The 19770-nt window shown below is 42.6% G+C and overlaps 1 protein-coding gene across 3 annotated transcripts in view; it reads left to right on the top strand.

Moving 5' to 3' along the window:
- dock11 (dedicator of cytokinesis 11) overlaps nt 1-19770 on the top strand; it is a 91776-nt gene that overhangs the window by 1905 nt on the left and 70101 nt on the right. For all 3 annotated transcript variants that reach the window (XM_072458912.1, XM_072458913.1, XM_072458911.1), the window contains exons 2-8: nt 9659-9775; nt 10466-10555; nt 12221-12303; nt 13209-13275; nt 15848-15943; nt 16711-16845; nt 17276-17456. In XM_072458912.1, the coding sequence (XP_072315013.1) occupies nt 9659-9775; nt 10466-10555; nt 12221-12303; nt 13209-13275; nt 15848-15943; nt 16711-16845; nt 17276-17456 (769 nt within the window). The remainder of the gene's footprint in view (nt 1-9658; nt 9776-10465; nt 10556-12220; nt 12304-13208; nt 13276-15847; nt 15944-16710; nt 16846-17275; nt 17457-19770) is intronic.

Below are 19770 nucleotides of genomic sequence, written 5' to 3'. Positions count from 1 at the left end.
GATTAGAGCCTGGCCAAGTGTTCCCCTCAGGCAACCAGTCTTATGATGATCATCTCCAAACTGTGACGCAATTAGGGCAGTACAAGCACATGCAGCGATCCTGTGATGAGCCCTCGTTTGTTCACACAGAGAGAGAGAGGCGTTTGTGTAGTGTTTGTGTAGTGTTTGTGTAGTCTTTGTGTAGTCTTTGTGTAGTGTTTGTGTAGTCTTTATGTAGTCTTTGTGTAGTCTTTGTGTAGTGTTTATGTAGTCTTTTTGTAGTCTTGTGTAGTCTTTTTGTAGTCTTTGTGTAGTGTTCGTGTAGTGTTCGCCTAGTGTTCGTCTAGTGTTCGTGCAGTGTTCGTCTAGTGTTTGTGCAGTGTTCGTGCAGTGTTCGTGCAGTGTTCGTGCAGTGTTCGTGCAGTGTTCGTGCAGTGCTCGTGCAGTGTTCTTGTAGTGCTCGTGTAGTGCTCGTCTAGTGTTCGTCTAGTGTTCGTCTAGTGTTCGTGCAGTGTTCGTGCTGTGTTCGTGCAGTGTTCGTGCAGTGTTCTTGTAGTGCTCGTGCAGTGCTCGTGCAGTGCTCGTGCAGTGCTCGTGTAGTGCTCGTGTAGTGCTCGTCTAGTGTTTGTCTAGTGTTCGTCTAGTGTTCGTCTAGTGTTCGTGCAGTGTTCGTGCAGTGCTCGTGCAGTGCTCGTGCAGTGCTCGTGCAGTGCTCGTGTAGTGCTCGTCTAGTGTTCGTCTAGTGTTTGTCTAGTGTTCGTGCCGTGCTCGTGCAGTGCTCTTGCATTGCTTGTGCAGTGTTTGTGCAGTGCAGTGCTCGTGCAGTGTTTGTGTAGTGTTCGTGTAGTGTTTGTGTAGTACTCGTGTAGTGTTTGTGTAGTACTCGTGTAGTGTTTGTGCAGTGCTCGTGCAGTGCTCGTGCAGTGCTCGTGTAGTGCTCGTGTAGTGCTCGCCTAGTGTTTGTCTAGTGTTCGTCTAGTGTTCGTCTAGTGTTCGTGCAGTGCTCGTGCAGTGCTCGTGCAGTGCTCGTGCAGTGCTCGTGCATTGCTCGTGCAGTGTTTGTGCAGTGCTCGTGCAGTGCTCGTGCAGTGTTTGTGTAGTGCTCGGGCAGTGCTCGGGCAGTGTTTGTGTAGTGTTCGTGTAGTGTTTGTGTAGTACTCGTGTAGTGTTTGTGCAGTGTTTGTGTAGTGCTCGGGCAGTGCTCGGGCAGTGTTTGTGTAGTGTTCGTGTAGTGTTTGTGTAGTACTCGTGTAGTGTTTGTGCAGTGTTTGTGTAGTGCTCGGGCAGTGCTCGGGCAGTGTTCGTGTAGTGTTCGTGTAGTGTTTGTGTAGTACTCGTGTAGTGTTTGTGCAGTGTTTGTGTAGTGCTCGGGCAGTGCTCGGGCAGTGTTTGTGTAGTGTTCGTGTAGTGTTCGTGTAGTGTTCGTGTAGTGTTTGTGTAGTGCTTGTGTAGTGTTTGTGCAGTGCTCGTGTAGTGTTCATGCAGTGTTTGTGTAGTGCTCGTGTAGTGTTTGTCTTGGACCCACGTGGATCTGTTGTGCTCTTTTAGCCTCAGCAGCAGTTTACAGGGGGAGATGGAGCAGAGCGGAAATAGCAGAACAAGACGTGTTGTGTTGTGTTGTTGAGATGGCGTGCTCTCAGTTCTGGGGATTCCCTCAGGCGTGCTGCTGCGACCACTCTCCTAAATATGTACTGTCTCTTTCTCTGCTCAGTCTCATCCGCTTCTGGAGGCAGACTTCCGATTAAATCATTAGTTCAAATTAGTGACTGTGAAGGGGCCCGGAGATAGAACGACACATGGAAGAAGAGTTGTCAAAAAGATAGAAAATCTGACCATGGGCTTTATCAGAACTATTATGAACTAGTAAGATCTAGGGATGCAGACTTAAACCCACGTTCAGGTTCAAGTCCGGATTCGAATCCAGAGGTTTAGGTTCAGGTCTGGACCTAATGAGTCCGGCTGAACTCATGCCATTTTTGAATAATGTTATAACAGCATAACACAAGCTACTTGGCTAAATTAAGTTGAAGACACATAAACAAGGACTTAACTGCAGACTGAAATAAACTCAATTTATCTGGTTTATTCACTGTTTATTAACAGAAGTTACAACTTACAAGCTGCTAGCTAACACACATTCATGTGTTTTACTAGAGGAACAACTTCTGAACAAGAGCATGTTGAGTATTGGTATTGGGGCAGCTGTTTCAGCTGATACTATGTTTGTCAAGTGTATTACTGGTTTGACTGGGCTGTTCCCCACACCTGAAGTTTAATGCCTTTTGATACATTTCCACTCTTTAATTTTGCAGATCCATTGGCATCAAAGTCATGTAAAAACCTTCAAAAACTAGCATAAAAGTCAACTAGAACCACTATAAATCAATCAACTTAGCAGTATCAAAAATAGAATATGAAAATATTTTACACTACACACAAAACATCATATTAACAGCATTAAACACAAGACCATATTTAACAACTGTAGAATACAAATACTATTACAAAATATAAGCTCCAATTAATGAATCCAGCAATTAAACAATATTACTTTGACTTAGTATTTACTTAGATGTATAAATATGTATATTGCACATTAACCCACCTAAAAAAATGCCACATCACACTACAACATAATACAGTTATTTTATTCATATTGTAGCGACCCTAGTCTCTAGTGCGCGTGCGCGGTCTCTGGGGCGGAGCTAAGAGCGGGCTCAGGAGACGAGGTAGTTTTTGATGTTCCTGTTCCATCGCCATGGTTACGGCCAACAGTAACCAACTCTGTTCAAGAAATAAAGGGACAACTTGTGAGGACTAAACCAGCATTACTGACCTGAGCGAGAAGTTACAATATTTACACCCAAACCAAAGCACAACCCGCTCCTTTAACAAGCGTCTTAAACTAACTCACGGAGCGGCACAAGCGGCGACGCACGCGGCGGCTTAAAACGATTCAATTAAGCCAGTGATCTTCCCGAATGTTCGGTCTCCCGCGTCTTTAAACTCATTTCGCCGGCTTCAACTTCTGCCGCGGGAAGACGCGTGCGTCGCTGATGGCTCCGGGCCATTAACAGCGATGTCAGTGTTTACGTCTTTTCTAGCGCGAATTTCGCGATCTATGGAAGGTTTAGGATGGTTTAGATTCTAGAACGTAAAGGATATAGAATGTGAGTGGTAGATTTTTAATGAGTCCAGAACCGAATCACCGGGGTTTCGGTTTTTTTGGACCTGAACCGAAACGTTTTTACAAGTCCGGATCCGGTCCGTCGTTGCGGTACGCATCCCTAGTAAGATCACAATGTTTTATAAAGAAAGTATAATTATACTAGGGCTGGGTATTGCCAAGTACCTTACGATACTATTCTTATCCCGATAACTTGATACGATACGCGTCCTGATTCACAATATACCTTAAAATTTACAAATTGATTACCGGTAAGTAGAATAAAGAAATGCATTAGATTCTCATATTCACACTGTCCTCAATAACAGAATACAACTGTCCTATGACGAAGTCACATTTTCAGCTCCTCAGATTCAGCCTTGATGCGTCAGTCTGGAGGTTAAGAAGTATAGAGAGATCGGACTCCCTCGAACGGACAGGCAGACGTTAGGGTTCAGCGTGAACTCTAACTTATTGTGGATATTGTCTTTTCTCCTTTTTAGTTGATTCATCGATGCACAAGAATTTCTTTAGTCGACTACAACGCCAGTGATCTATAGAAATACCAAAAATATACAAAATAGTATATTGTTTATTTCTGTAGAATTTAAATATCCCATATTATGCTATTTTTCCAGTTTTGTAGTCTACCCTAAGGGCATATTTGATAATAATGAGTGTTGTGCAACACCATAATAGTTATAAAATATCACCCACATCTTGGACCCCGCTCACAAACCTGGAGATGGCTTAGTTTGAAATTCGCCCCCACCCTCGTGAAGAGCGATCTGCCTCCCCCTCCCAACCCGTGACGTAGTCTCAGCATGAGCGTGCGCCCCCCGCCCACTCAGTGACATAGGCCTTTCGTGGAGGTGGTGGGTGTGTAAACAGAGGCCGAGGCATGCGCCGGTACACGGCGCCGGTACACAGCGCCGGTACACAGCGCCGGTACACAGCGCCGGTACACAGCGCCGGTACACAGCGCCGGTACACAGCGCAGGACACAGCGCAGGACACAGCGCAGGACACAGCGCAGGACACAGCGCAGGACACAGCGCAGGACACAGTGCAGGACACAGCGGCAGCAGCGTTGGAACTAAAGAAGTTGCATTTGAAGCTAACTTTGGCTAATTCCTCTTGAGCGAGGGGGAGGGGGGCGTGTTTCAGGTATAGAGTACTTCCTGGAGGATGGGCTGAAACAGGGAAGCATGCTGCGGCACTACTAGGCTGGCTCATCCTGGTGAGTAGGCCCCGTCCGTCTGCTAATCCGAGGGGAAGGATAGAAACTGTTCTTTAGCTAAAGACTGCAGGAATCAATCAAAAAAACACTTTTCAAATAGGAGTGCCAATAGCTCTGAAAGAAGGTTAAAAGCTCTGAAAAGTCGATTTAGCATGATATGGGCCCTTTAAACTTAATAATCGACATGGACTTTCCCTTACTTTTCTGAATGTCTTAGTTTCCCTTTGGCAGTTCCTGTAAATTTGCATGTACAGGCTAATTTTTGGCTTGTTTTTAGACCAAAACGAGAGTGTTCAATGAAGAACTTGTTTCAGATTGTTCAGTCAGTCAATAAGAATCTGGTTTAACGATTTATATGATTTGGTTGTCAGTGTTGGGAAAGTTCACTTTCTACATGAACTAGTTCAGTTCATAGTTCACACATTTTAAAATGAACTAGTTCAGTTCATAGTTCATAATTAAAAAAATTGAACTAAGTTCACAGCTCCAAAAAAATAATTAGTTCAGTTATTTTTTTCAATATTATGCGATAATGTTTCTAAATTATTTCCACAGCCCAAATACAACCACAGGCAGCAATTGTTTTATTAGTTTAATGCTGAAACGATGTGTCAGATTTCATCTTCATATCCAATTTTGAATCCTTAGCCAACCAAGATTTACATTCACATTGAAGGGACAGCCTTCCCCAGAGGCAAAGTTTGCACAGAAATGCAGATTGTTCCCATTCTCACCGACCTTATCATAAAACTCACGTAACTGGTCGTAGGGCGACTCCTTGCTGCTCTGTTGCTGTCACGTCCATGCTGCGCAGTGCGGTGCAACATGCAAAATCTCTGTCTGCGCAATCGGCCTCTACAACTTCGGAGTTCTCACACTTGCCACGCATAGGCTCTGGTTGGGCAACATAACGGTGTGTTTTTCGCCCTGAAGTCTCTAGAAATCTGACACTTTATGGAACGAAATTAAAAAGAACGAACGTGCCGTTCACAGACACCAGAATGAACGCGTTCATATTATCGTTCGTCGGCAGTGATGATACAGTGCGTTCAGTTCACGTTCACCAAAATTATGAATGCGTTCATGAACTTCCGTTCAATGAACGCGTTCAGGCACTACACTGTTGGTTGTAATTTGCTTTTTAAAGTTAAGGCAGAAGCGATTTGACCATTTAGATGTGTTCTTCTCAAGTCTCCATTTTTTTCCACTCTAGCTAGCCCCTTCCTATGCCGCTTAATACAATGTAATGTGTAGATTTAAAGGTGGTATAGAGAGTAGCAGTGATGTTGAATCTGAAATGTGGCTTTCGCAGTGCGCGTTTGTAACTATGATTGAAAATGAACATTTCACTGACATCTTTAACACAAAATTAATTTATAAAACCTCAAATCTCCTCGGCACTACAGACTGCTTTGTTTCGTGGCACAGATAAGATAAGAACCCCTCACAATCTTGCTCAGCTCTTTCATTCATTCAGAGTGCTGTGCCCAGACTGAAGTACAAGCTCAGCAGCAGCAGCAGTAGTAGTACTGTATACATCTATAAATACTTTTCTTCTGTTCATGAGGGCTGTGACTTTGTGATAAACCACACATGGCCTCCATCTGCTTCAACGAGGGGGACACGGACATCTGGAACTTTCCCTCCTCCTTTCCCTCTGTCATCAGCTCGTTTCCCCGGATACGCAGCCACAGCTTAAAGGAGAAAGTGCGAGACATTGCGACACAAAAAAAGGCTCTAAATTGGCTCATATCCTGACAGTGCAATGCGTTTGTGCAGGTCTCTGAAAGCAGAAGTCATGCTTCTGACTTGAAGATGGAGGTGCACGCTGTGGTTGAAAAAGCTGCACATGACAGGAAGCGGCGCTGGTGTAAAGATTAGTGTAATGCTTTGAGCAGACTGCACAAAGAACAAGGCTGATGAGCGACTGCTCAAGTGACTACATATATATTGGCAAAAAATTGCACAAAAATAGAGTACCGGTAGTTATTAGTGTCTCCAGTTTTTAATCTAGGGTTAACGTGATGTGCTTTATTTGCCATTATGCAATGCATACAAGGATTACATCAAAGTGATCAGTAATGAGGAAATGTACAGACACGGGCAGAAAATGCAAACCCCACACATGACCCTGTAGATACAATCAGTTGAAGTGAGTTTCCTCCGCAGGGTGGTTTATTTATGGGCTGAAGAGCTCAGTCACACAAGTGGAGCTCAGAGTAGAGCTGCTGCTCTTCCATGTGTAGAGGAGGCAGCTGAGGTGGCTCTGTTCCAGGCCACTAAAGGGGGTTACAGACCGCAGCGTCCAAAGCGTCCAGTTTACATTCAAAGTCTATGTAAACGCGCGTCAAACACGTCCTGCGTTTTCCGCGGTGTGATTTCTGCGTTTTTGCAGCGCGATTCCTGCGTTTTCGGACGCTCTCGACCAGCGCCGACATGTTCAGCTTTGTCCAACTTTCTGCGGCAGATGCGCGGCAGCAGCCAATCAGAGATGACGCTGTAGTGACGTGCTACGCACGACCCGTAAGAAGACCCAAAACAAACCTTGCAAGATAAAAAAAAATCTTTAAGACACAGCTCTTGGAGCAAATAATGATATTGAGTAAACTCCGCTCAGCTCTGAAGTATATGCGGCTCCCAGACAAGCCCCGGCCGGAGCCCATCGCCTCCGCTTTTGGACTTTGTAAAGTTAATAAACCAAAGCCATGGTCCGCCATTAAACTCCATTTACACCGGGAGAAAAGCAACACAGCACAACTCCTCCACTGCGCATGTGCGCTGGACGACTCGGACACACGTCTGCTGTTGAGTGTATTTTACGGACGTGCGTCCGGGGCGTCTGTCTTCAAATGTACAGGCATCTAACTTCTGCGCCGGGCGCAAATTTAACGCCGCGGTGTGAACAGCACTTAAGAGTGGACCCGAGGGAAGTGCTAGAGCACACTGGAGGGATAGCTCCATTGGAGCAGGCGGAAGTGTGCAAAATGGATCTCTGGACTTAAAGTTACATACACTGTACCTGATGTTTACTGTCTAAAAACATGAAAAACACATGTTCACATCTTCCGAGCATTTTAATTACTCACCGTGATGAGTTTAGCAGCTTTTTTCACGACTGTCAGAAGCCAGAGCAAGTTTTTGCCGTCACAGTAAAGCTACCAAAGAATAAAATGATGTATAATGAGATGCAGAACGCACCCAGTGGTCTCATTTTGACCCTAAGAGCTGTTTTTGACAACATGCAAACAAGTTTAGCTCAACTACATGGAAAAAAATTGGGCACATTCTCTTCAAGTTAAGAATTATTGTCACTCAAAGGAAATTAAACAATACAATACTGAAATGATCAATGCAGACACATCCCATAAACAAACAAAAAACATTTGTGATAAAGTGGTAAAGTGATATGTGCAGCCTTCCTCATTCAGTCCTTTTATTTTTTTGCTTGCAGTGTGGCAAATCAAACATGAATCAGAAAAGCCTTTTTGTGGTTTAGAATCATTGGAACACAAGGGCCTTGTTTCCACAGCTCGACATCAGCAACATGGAAAAGCTCCGAATGGAAAAACATGACAAATTTGCGTCTATCGTTGGTGTTACAAATCAACACAATTTCTTTCTTTGCCAAATGGTCCTGTGTTGCTCTGCCAAGACTTCTCAGCTTATCCATTCTTCACCATCGTCTCTGCTTAGCTTAACCACGGCTTCAAGAGGCACTTTCAGGGAATTAATTCAACTTCTGCTCCACTGCTTAAGTTCCAACTTGTGATCACATCTTGACCTAGTTGTTAAAGGAAGATTTTTGTCAACAGCTCATTTCATATCATGTACTTCTCTCTGAAACAGGAAGTTGACCAGAAATGTTGTTTGCAGTGTGTGGCTATGTAAGATTATATATTGAAACAATGCTTTATTAATGTGGCTGATGATTTTTCTACTCACTTTTGACCGCATATTGGAATTGAAATGGCTGTTCTGGTTTTACTTTTCTAGCATTTAGCATTATGCTTTCCAGCGCTGTGACTTTCCTCTGAACTTTTGTGGCTTCCAAGTCGGCGGTTTCCATTCAACTGATCTCATTGCTCAAAGCTACTATAGCCGAAAAGCCCAGCTAAAGACACATACATGAAACTGCTGCTTACAAGAGGCAAGGCTTCAGCTCTGAACAGGAAGTCAATTAGAAAATCCATTTTAGATCAAAATGTAAAATAGTGACCTACTTACAGTACAGTTTAATTAGTTTAAAGTACCTGGAAAAAGATAATATGTTTCCCTTTACAAATATGTAAGCAATGACAAAAATCAAAAGATAATTCCTCTTTGGCGGAGGATATTGTTGAATATCAGCCACACAATATTTTACATGAATAAAAACTCATTTAGCATTTTTGGACTTTGGAGTTGGCTATATTTATTACAATGTATGTTATAATTAAGATCAAGTTGAAAGAACAATAGTGTTATGCTTGATGCAGTGACTTCAGTTGTTGCCATAGTATATGTTTACATAAAACAGGTTGAGCAATGGTCAAAAAGAGCTCCACCTGTAATATTCACCACCCAAATGACCGTATGGTTTTTTTATGTATTTAATTAGACGGGAACTGCACAATATACATTCACCTAAACCATGTTCAGGTTGTAGCTCAAGTGCGGATTTCCACCTGTCGTCCCTGGGCAGGCTGATGTCTAGTTCATAAAAACATTCAGTATTATTTTTTGTACATGTAATCACTTCTATTGGTAACATATTCCACTGACTGATGACCACACAAGATGTCCAAATGTTGTGCTGTATTTTGGAATCCTGCACTGTCAACCGAGTGGCTCGAGATGTTTCAGAGCTCCGAGGTATCATGATACCTCCATGAGGTATCATGGTTCATCCATGATACCAAGGTATCATAGATGAACTTATACAGCAGACAAACATTTGAATACATAATTAGAATGTTATGTTTCACAAATGAATGCAACTGTCAGGTTTTATCATCCTCTGAGTGAGAGATGAAATATGAACATGAACATAAACAGCACATGGCTTAAAGGTGGAATGGACGATTTTTTTCAGCAAATTTTTTATCATATTTCCTCGTGGCGTGGATAAATCATTTGTCCTGCCACGTATCAATCATAAAACGCACCTATCACTCCCATTGATTCTTTCATTCCCATTGAATTCATATGGATTTGGGCAGAGAAGCATCAAATAACCATGATGATGAGTATTGTATTGTCATATGTAAGCCAACGTGTCCTATTGTCTCGTACAGGAGCAACCTAAGATCATCGAGCCGCTGGACTACGAGAATGTGGTGTTCCAGAGGAAAGCCCAGATCCACAGTGACCCGCACCGGGACCTGCTGCTCTGCCCCATGGATGATGTGTCGGTGAGGCTTACAGGGGAGGGGGCCACAGCGGGGGGGCCACAGCAGGGGGCATAAGACAGGATTTACACAGCACATGTTCATAAGGGGCATAGAACAAACCTGGTACAATAACTCTGTAATGACATGGCCAAAATTCTGAACACTGATAACATAAGTACTACACACATGAAAAACACCCAAGCAAGGAAACCGTTTTAGATCATTAACGCAACACATATGATTGGTAAGACTACACATATTAGATTTTACTAAATATTTTGCCTAGTTTTACTCAGTTTGACAAATGTACTTTCTGGTTGGACATGAGTAGCAGGTGTGAGGTAATTACACTACTGTTACCTAGCAACCATAATGTTAACAAGGGCAACAAAAAAACAACACAATATATCACACAATAGATTAGACAACAAATAATACATAACAATACATTTCCTTTGTTAAATGATTGTTTAAACTGCCAGAAGTCAGGGCCTCACAAATCAGTGCCCCTGCCCATCCCAGAGGGTCTTACAGTCTCCTGTCTGCTGTCTCTGCTGTATGCATCACACAGCTGCACATGTGCGTTAGCTTAAGACTCTGACACTCATCTGTTCTGTACATCACGAATCATCTTTCTCTTTCTCTGTGTTCTGTCGTGACTCTTCTCACTGCGAACATGACGACGTTCTCCTCATCGTTTTGGCACTTCAGGAGGCCCAGATTTCCCGTCAGAGGAGGACCGTCGTTCCCTCAGTGCCACAGAACGCCGAGCGAGAAGCCAAGAGTCTGTTTGCCAAAGAGGTATTTTATTATTGTTTAATAAAAGCTGTTACACTTGAAATAGTAAATCAAGTTACACATTTCCATCCAATAACCTGAATAAACCAATTTAAACATGTTTTTCCAGGAGTTATAAAAAATGCTGAAATTGAAGTTGATTGAGCTTTTCCAAAACACATGATGATCTACCACAGCTTCCGTGTTCATATTGTGCACTTTGACAGGGGTTACTTGAGGGCAACTCACAATCCAACATGTATTACACCAGGGGTCCCCAACCTTTTTTGCACCACGGACCGGAATAATGTAGGTTTTATTTTCACGGACCGGTGTGCCAGGTTATGCGCAAAAGTGGGCGGGGCTTGGGCTTCCATTCGATTCAGCTCGGAAGGCGAAATGTTCTCAAAAGACGCGTTTGTACATTATTAAGTGTTCTATTCCAAAAGATCCGAATTGGAGTAAAATAACGTACAGTTACACGTGTCCTCACTGTTCTTCTGACTGGTGGAAGCTCATCAGATAAATATGGCAGTCAGCAGAGTTGTTCCCTCAAATATACGTTTAAGATCACCGTCATTTTCAATCTCCAACAGCTGATCCTCTTGTTGCACATGCTCGATTCGCCCGGTTGAATCACAAATGGGTCACGATCCATTCACGTGCAGTTCATGGATCTTTTGCGCACGGGAAGTAGCGCTCAAACTATTGTAAAAGTAAAAACAGGTGATCGCGTAGCAGTTGCAGAATGCTGGCCCAGGTGACATGTCCTCCAAAATCCTCGCTGGCTCCTCGTCTGCTCCTCGTCTGCTCCTCACTTTGCCTTTTCCCCTTTGCAAAAACGCTCTCCAAAGACTTTTGTTTTTTACTCATTTTCGCTGGCTTGTGGGTCTACTTTTGGGCAGCGTGTCATCAAACACCGCGATGATGTATCATGTATAAAGCACTTATCAGTTATGTTCTCACGCAGGACAAGAGCAGAGATATAATATACTTGCCATTATATTTAATGGATTTCATTGGCAATTTCCTATAAGGCTTTTCATTATATATCCACAGACGAGCTTATTAGTGTGTCATGAGGGACAGGCGAAAGTTACGTCAGAGAAGATGCTGTCACTGATAGTTTATTTCCAGTTTTTTACGTCCCGGTAGCAAACGCGTTGCGGACCGGTACCGGTCCCCGGCCCGGTGGTTGGGGACCCCTGTATTACACTACGAATGTATACACCGCTCTACTGTCTGCCGTTATGTTTAACTTTAACTGAATAAGTCAAACGAGTCTTATCTCCATTGAAAACACAGACCAAACAAATAAAATGTACATAACAGATGACTCCCAGCAGATGTCCATGTTAAGTCACTCAGAACTCATAAAGAAACCTGGAACGAGGAGACCGAGCGTTAAATGCTTCACATCTGAAATTCTGTCAGTGCATCAAAGACTCTGTAACATACTGCGAACGGACATGCGCCTTTCTCCTCATGACTGCGACGAGACGACTCCAGAACAGCAGGCAATGTCAGGAGATATTTACAATTACTCAACACAGGCCAACAATGCTCTTCTCTCTCACAGTGGAAGCATACGCAGTAGGAGCTAAGTGCTTGACTGCTGCTCTGACGGATTTGAAGGTCACTGGGTTCTTGAGTTTTGAGTGTTTCTAATCCAGCTCTGTTTTTTGGCAGTGCATCAAGATGTACAACACGGACTGGAACGTCATCAACTACAAATACGAGGCGTACTCTGGAGACTTCCGCATGCTTCCCACGTAAGAACCACTGAGGAAATATCCATATAGGCCTCCACCTTAAAGTCTGGTGCACACTATAGCCTCAATTGTCAGGCGTAGGCCCTGGTTTGCTCCTCGTGTGTGGTGTCACTGCTCTGTTATAGTAACTTTAAAACATCACAGCTACTGCAAAAGCAAATACAACAGAGAGTAAATGCCAAGCACATGGAGGAGCAGGAAGAGCAGGATACAAACGTGGAAAATGGCAAAAAGGACAATATCCTGTTCAGTTGCCATGGTCACTTAAAGACGAAAACGCGTATGATGACGTCATGCCCTTGTTGCCGGTGATGTGACGAGTTGTTGTGGTGTTACTTTTAACTTTTAACTACAGTAGGTGATGATAAATGCACATTTTCAGTTGGCAACCAACCTTCATTAAAAGTAACAACAACAACATCAGCACCGCGCAGAAAGCAGTCTGTGTGTGACGGTGATGGACACGCAGTGGTAAAAGTGGTCACTCACTCACTCACTCACTCACTCATACTGTTTCGCAATGGAGATCTCTAAAGACTCTGCAATGTAAACTAATAGGGAAACTATTAATCATTCTGAAAAAACTACAAGACTGACAAACAACTAAATTAATACTATCATGATCACTGATTGATGAAAACACTGCATACGCTACAATTACTAGAACTATGTGCTACTTTGTAGTTCCTCTAGTTCCATGTGCCATGATCATTGCATAAGAAAAACACTAATTCATTTTGGTGTTTGTCGGTTTTGTAGTTTTCGTGAAGAAAATTTAAAATAACTTTTTCTTGAGCCTGTAATAATACGTTTGTAACTTCTATTTAAAATTATGATTTCCAGGAGTATTATAACTCCAGATCAGTGTTCCGATTAACGTCTGATTCCATATTTTGTCTTCACAGCAAAGGCCTTAAGTCAGACAAGCTGCCAGCCCAAGTCTTTGAGATGGATGAAGACGCCAAAGATGAGGTGAGGCCTTCATAGATGACTGCAGAGGACAGTGCTCGTGTCATGACTTCTGTAGGAAAGGGCTCCTTTCCACAGACATAGATTTTAAAGGTGCTGTTTTGTCCCAGGACAGATGTATTGTAAAAGCAGCTCATAGGATAAATACCGTACTTTTCGGGCTGTACAGCGCTCCTGAATAAAAGCTGCTCCAACAAAATTTACAAAGAAACAATAAATTGTACAAATTGTGGGCACCTGTCAATAAGCCGCAAGTGCCCACGTTGTAACATGAGATATTTACACACACCAGTTATCTTTTGAACCGGGGGTCTCGCGGCGCACCTGCGTTCCAGCTGCTGTGCCGCAGTCTAATTTGACAAATTTCTCAGTGAATATGAGTTGGATTGTAATAAAACACACTTAATTTTGAAGCTTAACAAGCTTTACCTGTGTCTGTGTCTTCACATCTGGTTCATCTGCTCCTGAGCTTGTGCTTAGCCAGTGTTTCGTTGTAACATTTGTGATATGATATTTACACAGAAAGATGGTCAGGTCTGGCCAGGAAAGTCTCATTTCAATCCGGCAGGTTCTAAACTGCAGACCGCTGTATATCACATGTCCGCACTCCACGTGAGCGTTTTGCAACGTCTTGATTCACTTCCTCATTAGACTCATTTCTCTGTGAATATGAGTCTGATTGTAATAAAACACACGGCGTTTGGAAGCTTAAAATACAGTGACCACTGTCCACTGACATCTACTACTACTAGAGTGCCCCGGTGGCCGTTAGCCCGTAGAATCTGTAAATTATCCGCACCGTTGTATGGGCCGCACATTTCAAAGCGTGGGAAAAGGACTTAAAGTCCGAAAAGTACGGTATTATACTACAGTGTGCTGTCGGCTTCTATTTATAGGGCATTTTATTGTTGCGAAGCAGGAAGTGTGCTGTTAGCATGCTAATGTTTGTTAGCTTTACTGTGACAACTGAAAAGCACTTATAAACATTGCAGTGAATAATTAGAATACTCAGAATACATTTGGAAAATTTTGCACTGCTACAAAATGAACTAGATCAAGTTTTCATGTTTTTAAGACTGTAAAAATCCAGTACAACACCTTTAAAGTTTCTGTGGTTGTCCTTCTCATGATCAAATCAACCACCAATAGGAACAGAAATCCCGACATAACACATCCTTGTTTTACTCCTGATTTCACCTTGAACTATTTTGAGAGTTGAATACTGTAATAATATCATAGTGTGAGATTAATATTTTGTTACAATTCCGTCCCCATTTCCTTTTATGTTTATGGTCAATAGATTTGGCTACAACAGCTTGACACGGCAAAGGTCAAAATCGGAGAAAGCAGAAGGCTTGGCTGTTCTAAAAATAGTCCTTATTGACTCTCCTCTCCTTACCCAGAGGCCGGATGTGGACCCAGTCAGACAGTCAAAGGGGCTAATTGAACAAAATGCATAGCTGTGTTGCTCTGACTGGACCTCTTGGCAGCAGATGTCTCCATCTCTTCCCAAAATTGTCCTGGGCGTAACTTTAAAATATGTTGGCTTTTATAGACTGCTTACATAATTTATATTTCAGAGTGAGGGACATTTTGATTTGAGGAGCCTGTGCAGTGCAGCCTGATGGGAAAGGATACACAGAGGACAACACTAGATGAAAGATGAGAAGCCACTTAGATTAGAGGAGGAGGAAGGAGGGAGACGCGACGTGTGCTTACCTCTTCAGTGCGATTGGCTCAGTCTCACAGTGCAAAAGCCCTTCTGTCAATGTCATTATATGCCCCTGCTACGTGCTATTGCTAATGTAAGCTAACGGGAGCGGTTTGGGTGCTGCTTCTCGTCAGCTGAGTACTTGGGTTTGAATGGGGCTCAATTACCACATCCATGACATGTATGAGACAGCTGCACCACCATACAGACCTCGGTGTGTGTGAGAGTAATTAATTGGCTGTTTTCAGAGAGGTAATTCCCGCAGATCGGGAGCCAGGTTGTGTTTGTTTGTCCCAAGGCAGCTGTTGCCTCAAAGTGTGCTGAGTAAAGCTTAATAAATCAAGAAGAGCTTCAACAATTAATCATCTTAATTGTGACTTGTCTACTTAAAAAGTCATATTTTGAGAATTGTTATTTAGACTGTACAGACTCTAAAGTAGGTATGAAAAGACCTTTTAAAACAAAGACATTTTCATCAGTAATACTTATTATTTACTTATTTGTTAATATTCTTTATCCAGAAGCCTACAGTCACCATATATAACATTGACTGCTATTTAATGATGAGAAAATTTAGGCTTGAAACTGTGGTATTAATGAGAGAAATAGAAAACATTTTTTTTATCCTATGTTGTGTTTCTTCACTATAAAATATGCAACTCAGCATGAAAATACATGTGAATGCTAGTAATCCGTATTCTGTAACTAAATGCACTTTAAGTATTCTCCAAACTCTTTTCTGTATTAAATCGTAGTTTTGAGCAAGATTAATGGATGCCCTGGTCATTGTCCTTAGTCAGATACTGCCGTCCACGTTATGTTTTATGTGTGTTCATTGTCTGTGGTGCTGTTGCGTGGTCACAGGACACGTCGTCGCTGTGCTCTCAGAGAGGAGGCATCATGAAGCAGGGCTGGCTGCAGAAGGCCAACATCAACAGCAGCCTGTCTGTCTCCATGAGGGTGAGTCAGCAGCACACTCACAGCAACAGCCACAACACCTCACCGCGCAAATGTCTCAACCTCACAGATAATATCCCAAATGCACTCTGACACCTGCTTAATACTTAAGGTAGGGCTTGATTTGAACCCTAATATTTTAGGACAAAGGATCTGGCAATAATAATGGAGTATAATGGTATAAGTGTAATGTATTTTCCCCACCATGACAGCTCGTTTGGCTTCAGAACCACACATAGAATGTGAAGTTCAGTTCAGGCTTATAAAATATTTAAAGGGCACATATTATGCAATTTTTTCCTCTTTGCTGAGCATCACAAAAACACTTTTTGGGACATAGGTACAGATTCGAAGGTTACCGGTGCTGTTTTTAAGTACAAAAATCATCACCAGACTCGTTCTGAGCATTTCGGCCTTCATGTTGTGTTCATTAAAAACTGCCTGCATATACCAGCATGTCGGAACAAGCTAGCTTTTGTTTTCCCCCCCACGGTAATTACCTCTGTTCCCTGGAAAGTAATGTGTACTTTTTAATGTGTACATTATTGTCAGTTCTAAAACATGAGATGCCAAAACTGAGGTACTCAAGGGCATGCTTAGAGGACAAGACCACTACAAATAATGCATGTATTCTAGATTTCTTGGGTTAGGGTTGTTGTGTAGGAGGGCACGAGGGGTTATTTAAATTTAGTGTTATGCACTTTGTGAATTTTGATTGATTGCTTGCAGTTAATTTAATGAGGTCACCGTTCCTTTGCTGTTTTATGCAGGTGTTCAAAAGGCGGTACTTCTACCTGTCCCAGCTCCCTGACGGCTCGTACATCCTCAACTCTTACAAAGATGAAAAGAACTGCAAAGACACCAAAGGATCCATCTACCTGGACTCATGCATCGATGTCATTCAAGTAAAAGAGCCTAAACATTTGATATACATTATTGTTCTTGTGTATGGCTTTTACCACGCGCCCCCATGCTTAAGCTGCATGTCCTGGATTCCAGCGTGTGGGAGTTCATTCAGAGCAGATTTGTGAGGGGCCGCTGTGCTGGGAGCTTATTGCACACTGTGGAACCTGCCTTCAGCTTGGACTTCAAGTCAATAATACAATGTATCTAGAAGCCTTCAGTCCCTATATTTCAACTTTTATTTGGTTAGAAATGTATGTAAACATTTCAATGTACAATGGAAACAATTGTTTGATCAATGAATCGGAAAAAGAATAAGTGACGAGTCGACTTTTAAAATACTTGTTAGTGATATTCATCATGTTGTCTGTCTGTTATTGTGAAAAAAGGATGACAAATAATAACAGATACAGTGTTATTGTTTAAACTTAGAGTCCCAAAATGCGTCGAAACTGCTTCGAGCTGAAGATGCAGGAGCGCTACAGTCACTACTTGGCGGCGGACAGCGAGGCGGAGATGGAGGACTGGGTGGCCACGCTGAAGCAGGCCCTGAGTGCCACAGAGGCGGGGCCGGAGCGCCGGAACGGGGCCGAGTCCCTGGATTGTGCCCTGGGTGAGTATTTGGAAAACCTCATTGTATCTAACTATCATTGTAAACCATGATAATGGTTTAAGACGGATCTAAAACAGATTCATTTTTGAAACAAGTCTATTGACTTTCTGTTAAAAGCTGCAGAACTCATAATAACAAGTAACAAGCAGTACATTTTAGTGTGGCTTTATGTGGCTACGTTAAATTTGACTGTGAAAACACAACAAAGATGTTAATAAATAGTAAAGTAGATGCGGGTAAATAATAATATTAACGTTTACTTTGCAAAACAGACTGCACCAGAGTATAAATAATTGAGTAACTCAATCAATCAATTGAAACTGGGACTTCTAGTGTCTTTCACAGGGACTAACAAGTAAAGAGAAAAAAGAGACATGTCTGATTCAGAGGCAAGCTGAACAGAGTCCAAGTCGCCCCAACCAGTACTTTTATTAGGTGGAGCGTGGGCAGGTGGAGGTTTAGGACTGGTGGAATGGAGCAGCAAGGCACCAATCAGGAATGAAGAGACTGGCAGCCAACCCAGCTGAGACTGGAATCGGATCCTCCAATCTCGATGCCGGACTCGGTCAACTCATGTTTACAAGGGATATTATGAAACATATATACAGTATGGAAGTGTAGGGCGAGGCGAATCCTGGCCAAATGCCTTAAAGGAGTTTTTGGCGCCAAATCTGAGTCTCATTTCCTCGTGGCGTGGACAGCCGATAAGTCCTCCCACATATCCATCATCCCTTTTGTCCTACTGCTCACCTGCAGCCTCGTTCTGGCTCGTCCCCAGGATAGCAGCACGTTTCCCTGGTTGCGCTTGCGTGGTTGATATGCCGGTGTGTGTTTAGCGAGATCCTTCGAGTGTACAGTACAAAATGACAACAGAGAAAGACTGTGTTCGAGCTGGCTCAAAAGAGATGGAAATCTGCGGAGACGAGAGATGCGATGCGATCAGTCGTGCTAATAAACAAACGTGCGTGTAGCAGCGAGGCTGTTAAGTGCTTCCGCACGGGGGTCCCTTAGACTAAGGGACCAGTTGCTTGATTTCTCAAATCGGCAAAAAAATCCTCTATTATTCCTTTAACAACAGGATTACTCAAACATGCAGGATCAAAATACAACTTTGAGTAAACTACCGTAGTTACACTGTTGTGACACTACATCGGTAAATATATTTATAGTTAAAACGTTGATAAGTAACAAACCCAATTAGACTTATGTGTAGAATTCTCAATGATTTGGTTACTTTTGATGTATGCATGTTTTACCACTGTCCCACTTTGTTTCATTTTATTCTATCTAGTATTCGCAGTAAAATTGACTCTTGTTTGTCCTAAATAAATACACATACAAATAACAGAAGAAATCCAAAAACAACCACAGTAGACATTCACACGTTTCCAGATATTCCATGTCTATCTACCCTTTATAAACCGACCCATCATGTACCCCCTATCCCCGCCCACCACTCTTCTTCTTCTTCTTCTGTGTTTTATGGCGGCTGGTATCCAACTTTTACATTACCGCCAAGACTTTATTCCTCAGACTATTCCACCAAATAAAGACTTTATTCTTTGTACTTTCTTATTTAGACTTTTAATCACTGTCCCGCCCACCACTCTGTACGCACTTCCGATTGTTAGAAATATTCAGACTTCAGCTAATGCATGTAGGAGCCAGAAATGTCTCATAGCTATTTTCAACAATAAAAAACTGTGCATGTTGCTGGTAACATTAACATTGCAGTTTGAAAAAACAAATCTATGTATGTTGTAGTTTAAAGGCGCAATGGACAATTTTTCGGCGATTTGAGAACGCAGGCGGAAGTGCGCATGCGCACTCCCCTGTGCGGACTGATACAACACACACGTGCGTTTGATTATTAGCGCGACGGATCGTATCGCATCTCTCGTCTCCCGTAGATTTCCGTCTTCTTCTGAGTCAGCTCGAACTGTCTTTCTCAGTCTTCATTTTGTCCCGTACACTGAGGGAACTATATTATGATAGATCAATGCACTTAGACACGCAGAAACGTGGGGACGAGCCACATGCGGCTGCAGGTGAGCGATAGGTGAGTTTTATGATTGATACGTGGCAGGACTAATTGGCAGTCCACGCCACGAGGAAATAAGACTCAGATTTGGGCCAACATTTTTTTTCAACCTTTAATACTAACATAATCTGCTGAAAAAACCCCTTTGAGGGTAATTTCATGTTAATAAGACCTTTGAGCCTTTTTCACGTCTCTTTGATGATAATAGACTCTATAATGACTGAAATACAAGCTGGTAATGTTTTAAAGTTCTTATTTATGTAAACTACTGAA

This window comes from Eucyclogobius newberryi, unplaced genomic scaffold (assembly GCF_026437365.1).
Source record: "Eucyclogobius newberryi isolate DKJ021-1_F unplaced genomic scaffold, fEucNew1.0.hap1 SCAF_22, whole genome shotgun sequence".
In the NCBI taxonomy this organism is placed as follows: Eukaryota; Metazoa; Chordata; class Actinopteri; order Gobiiformes; family Gobiidae; genus Eucyclogobius; species Eucyclogobius newberryi.
Note: the sequence above shows the minus strand (reverse complement) of the source record. Positions and strands in the feature narration are given on the sequence as shown.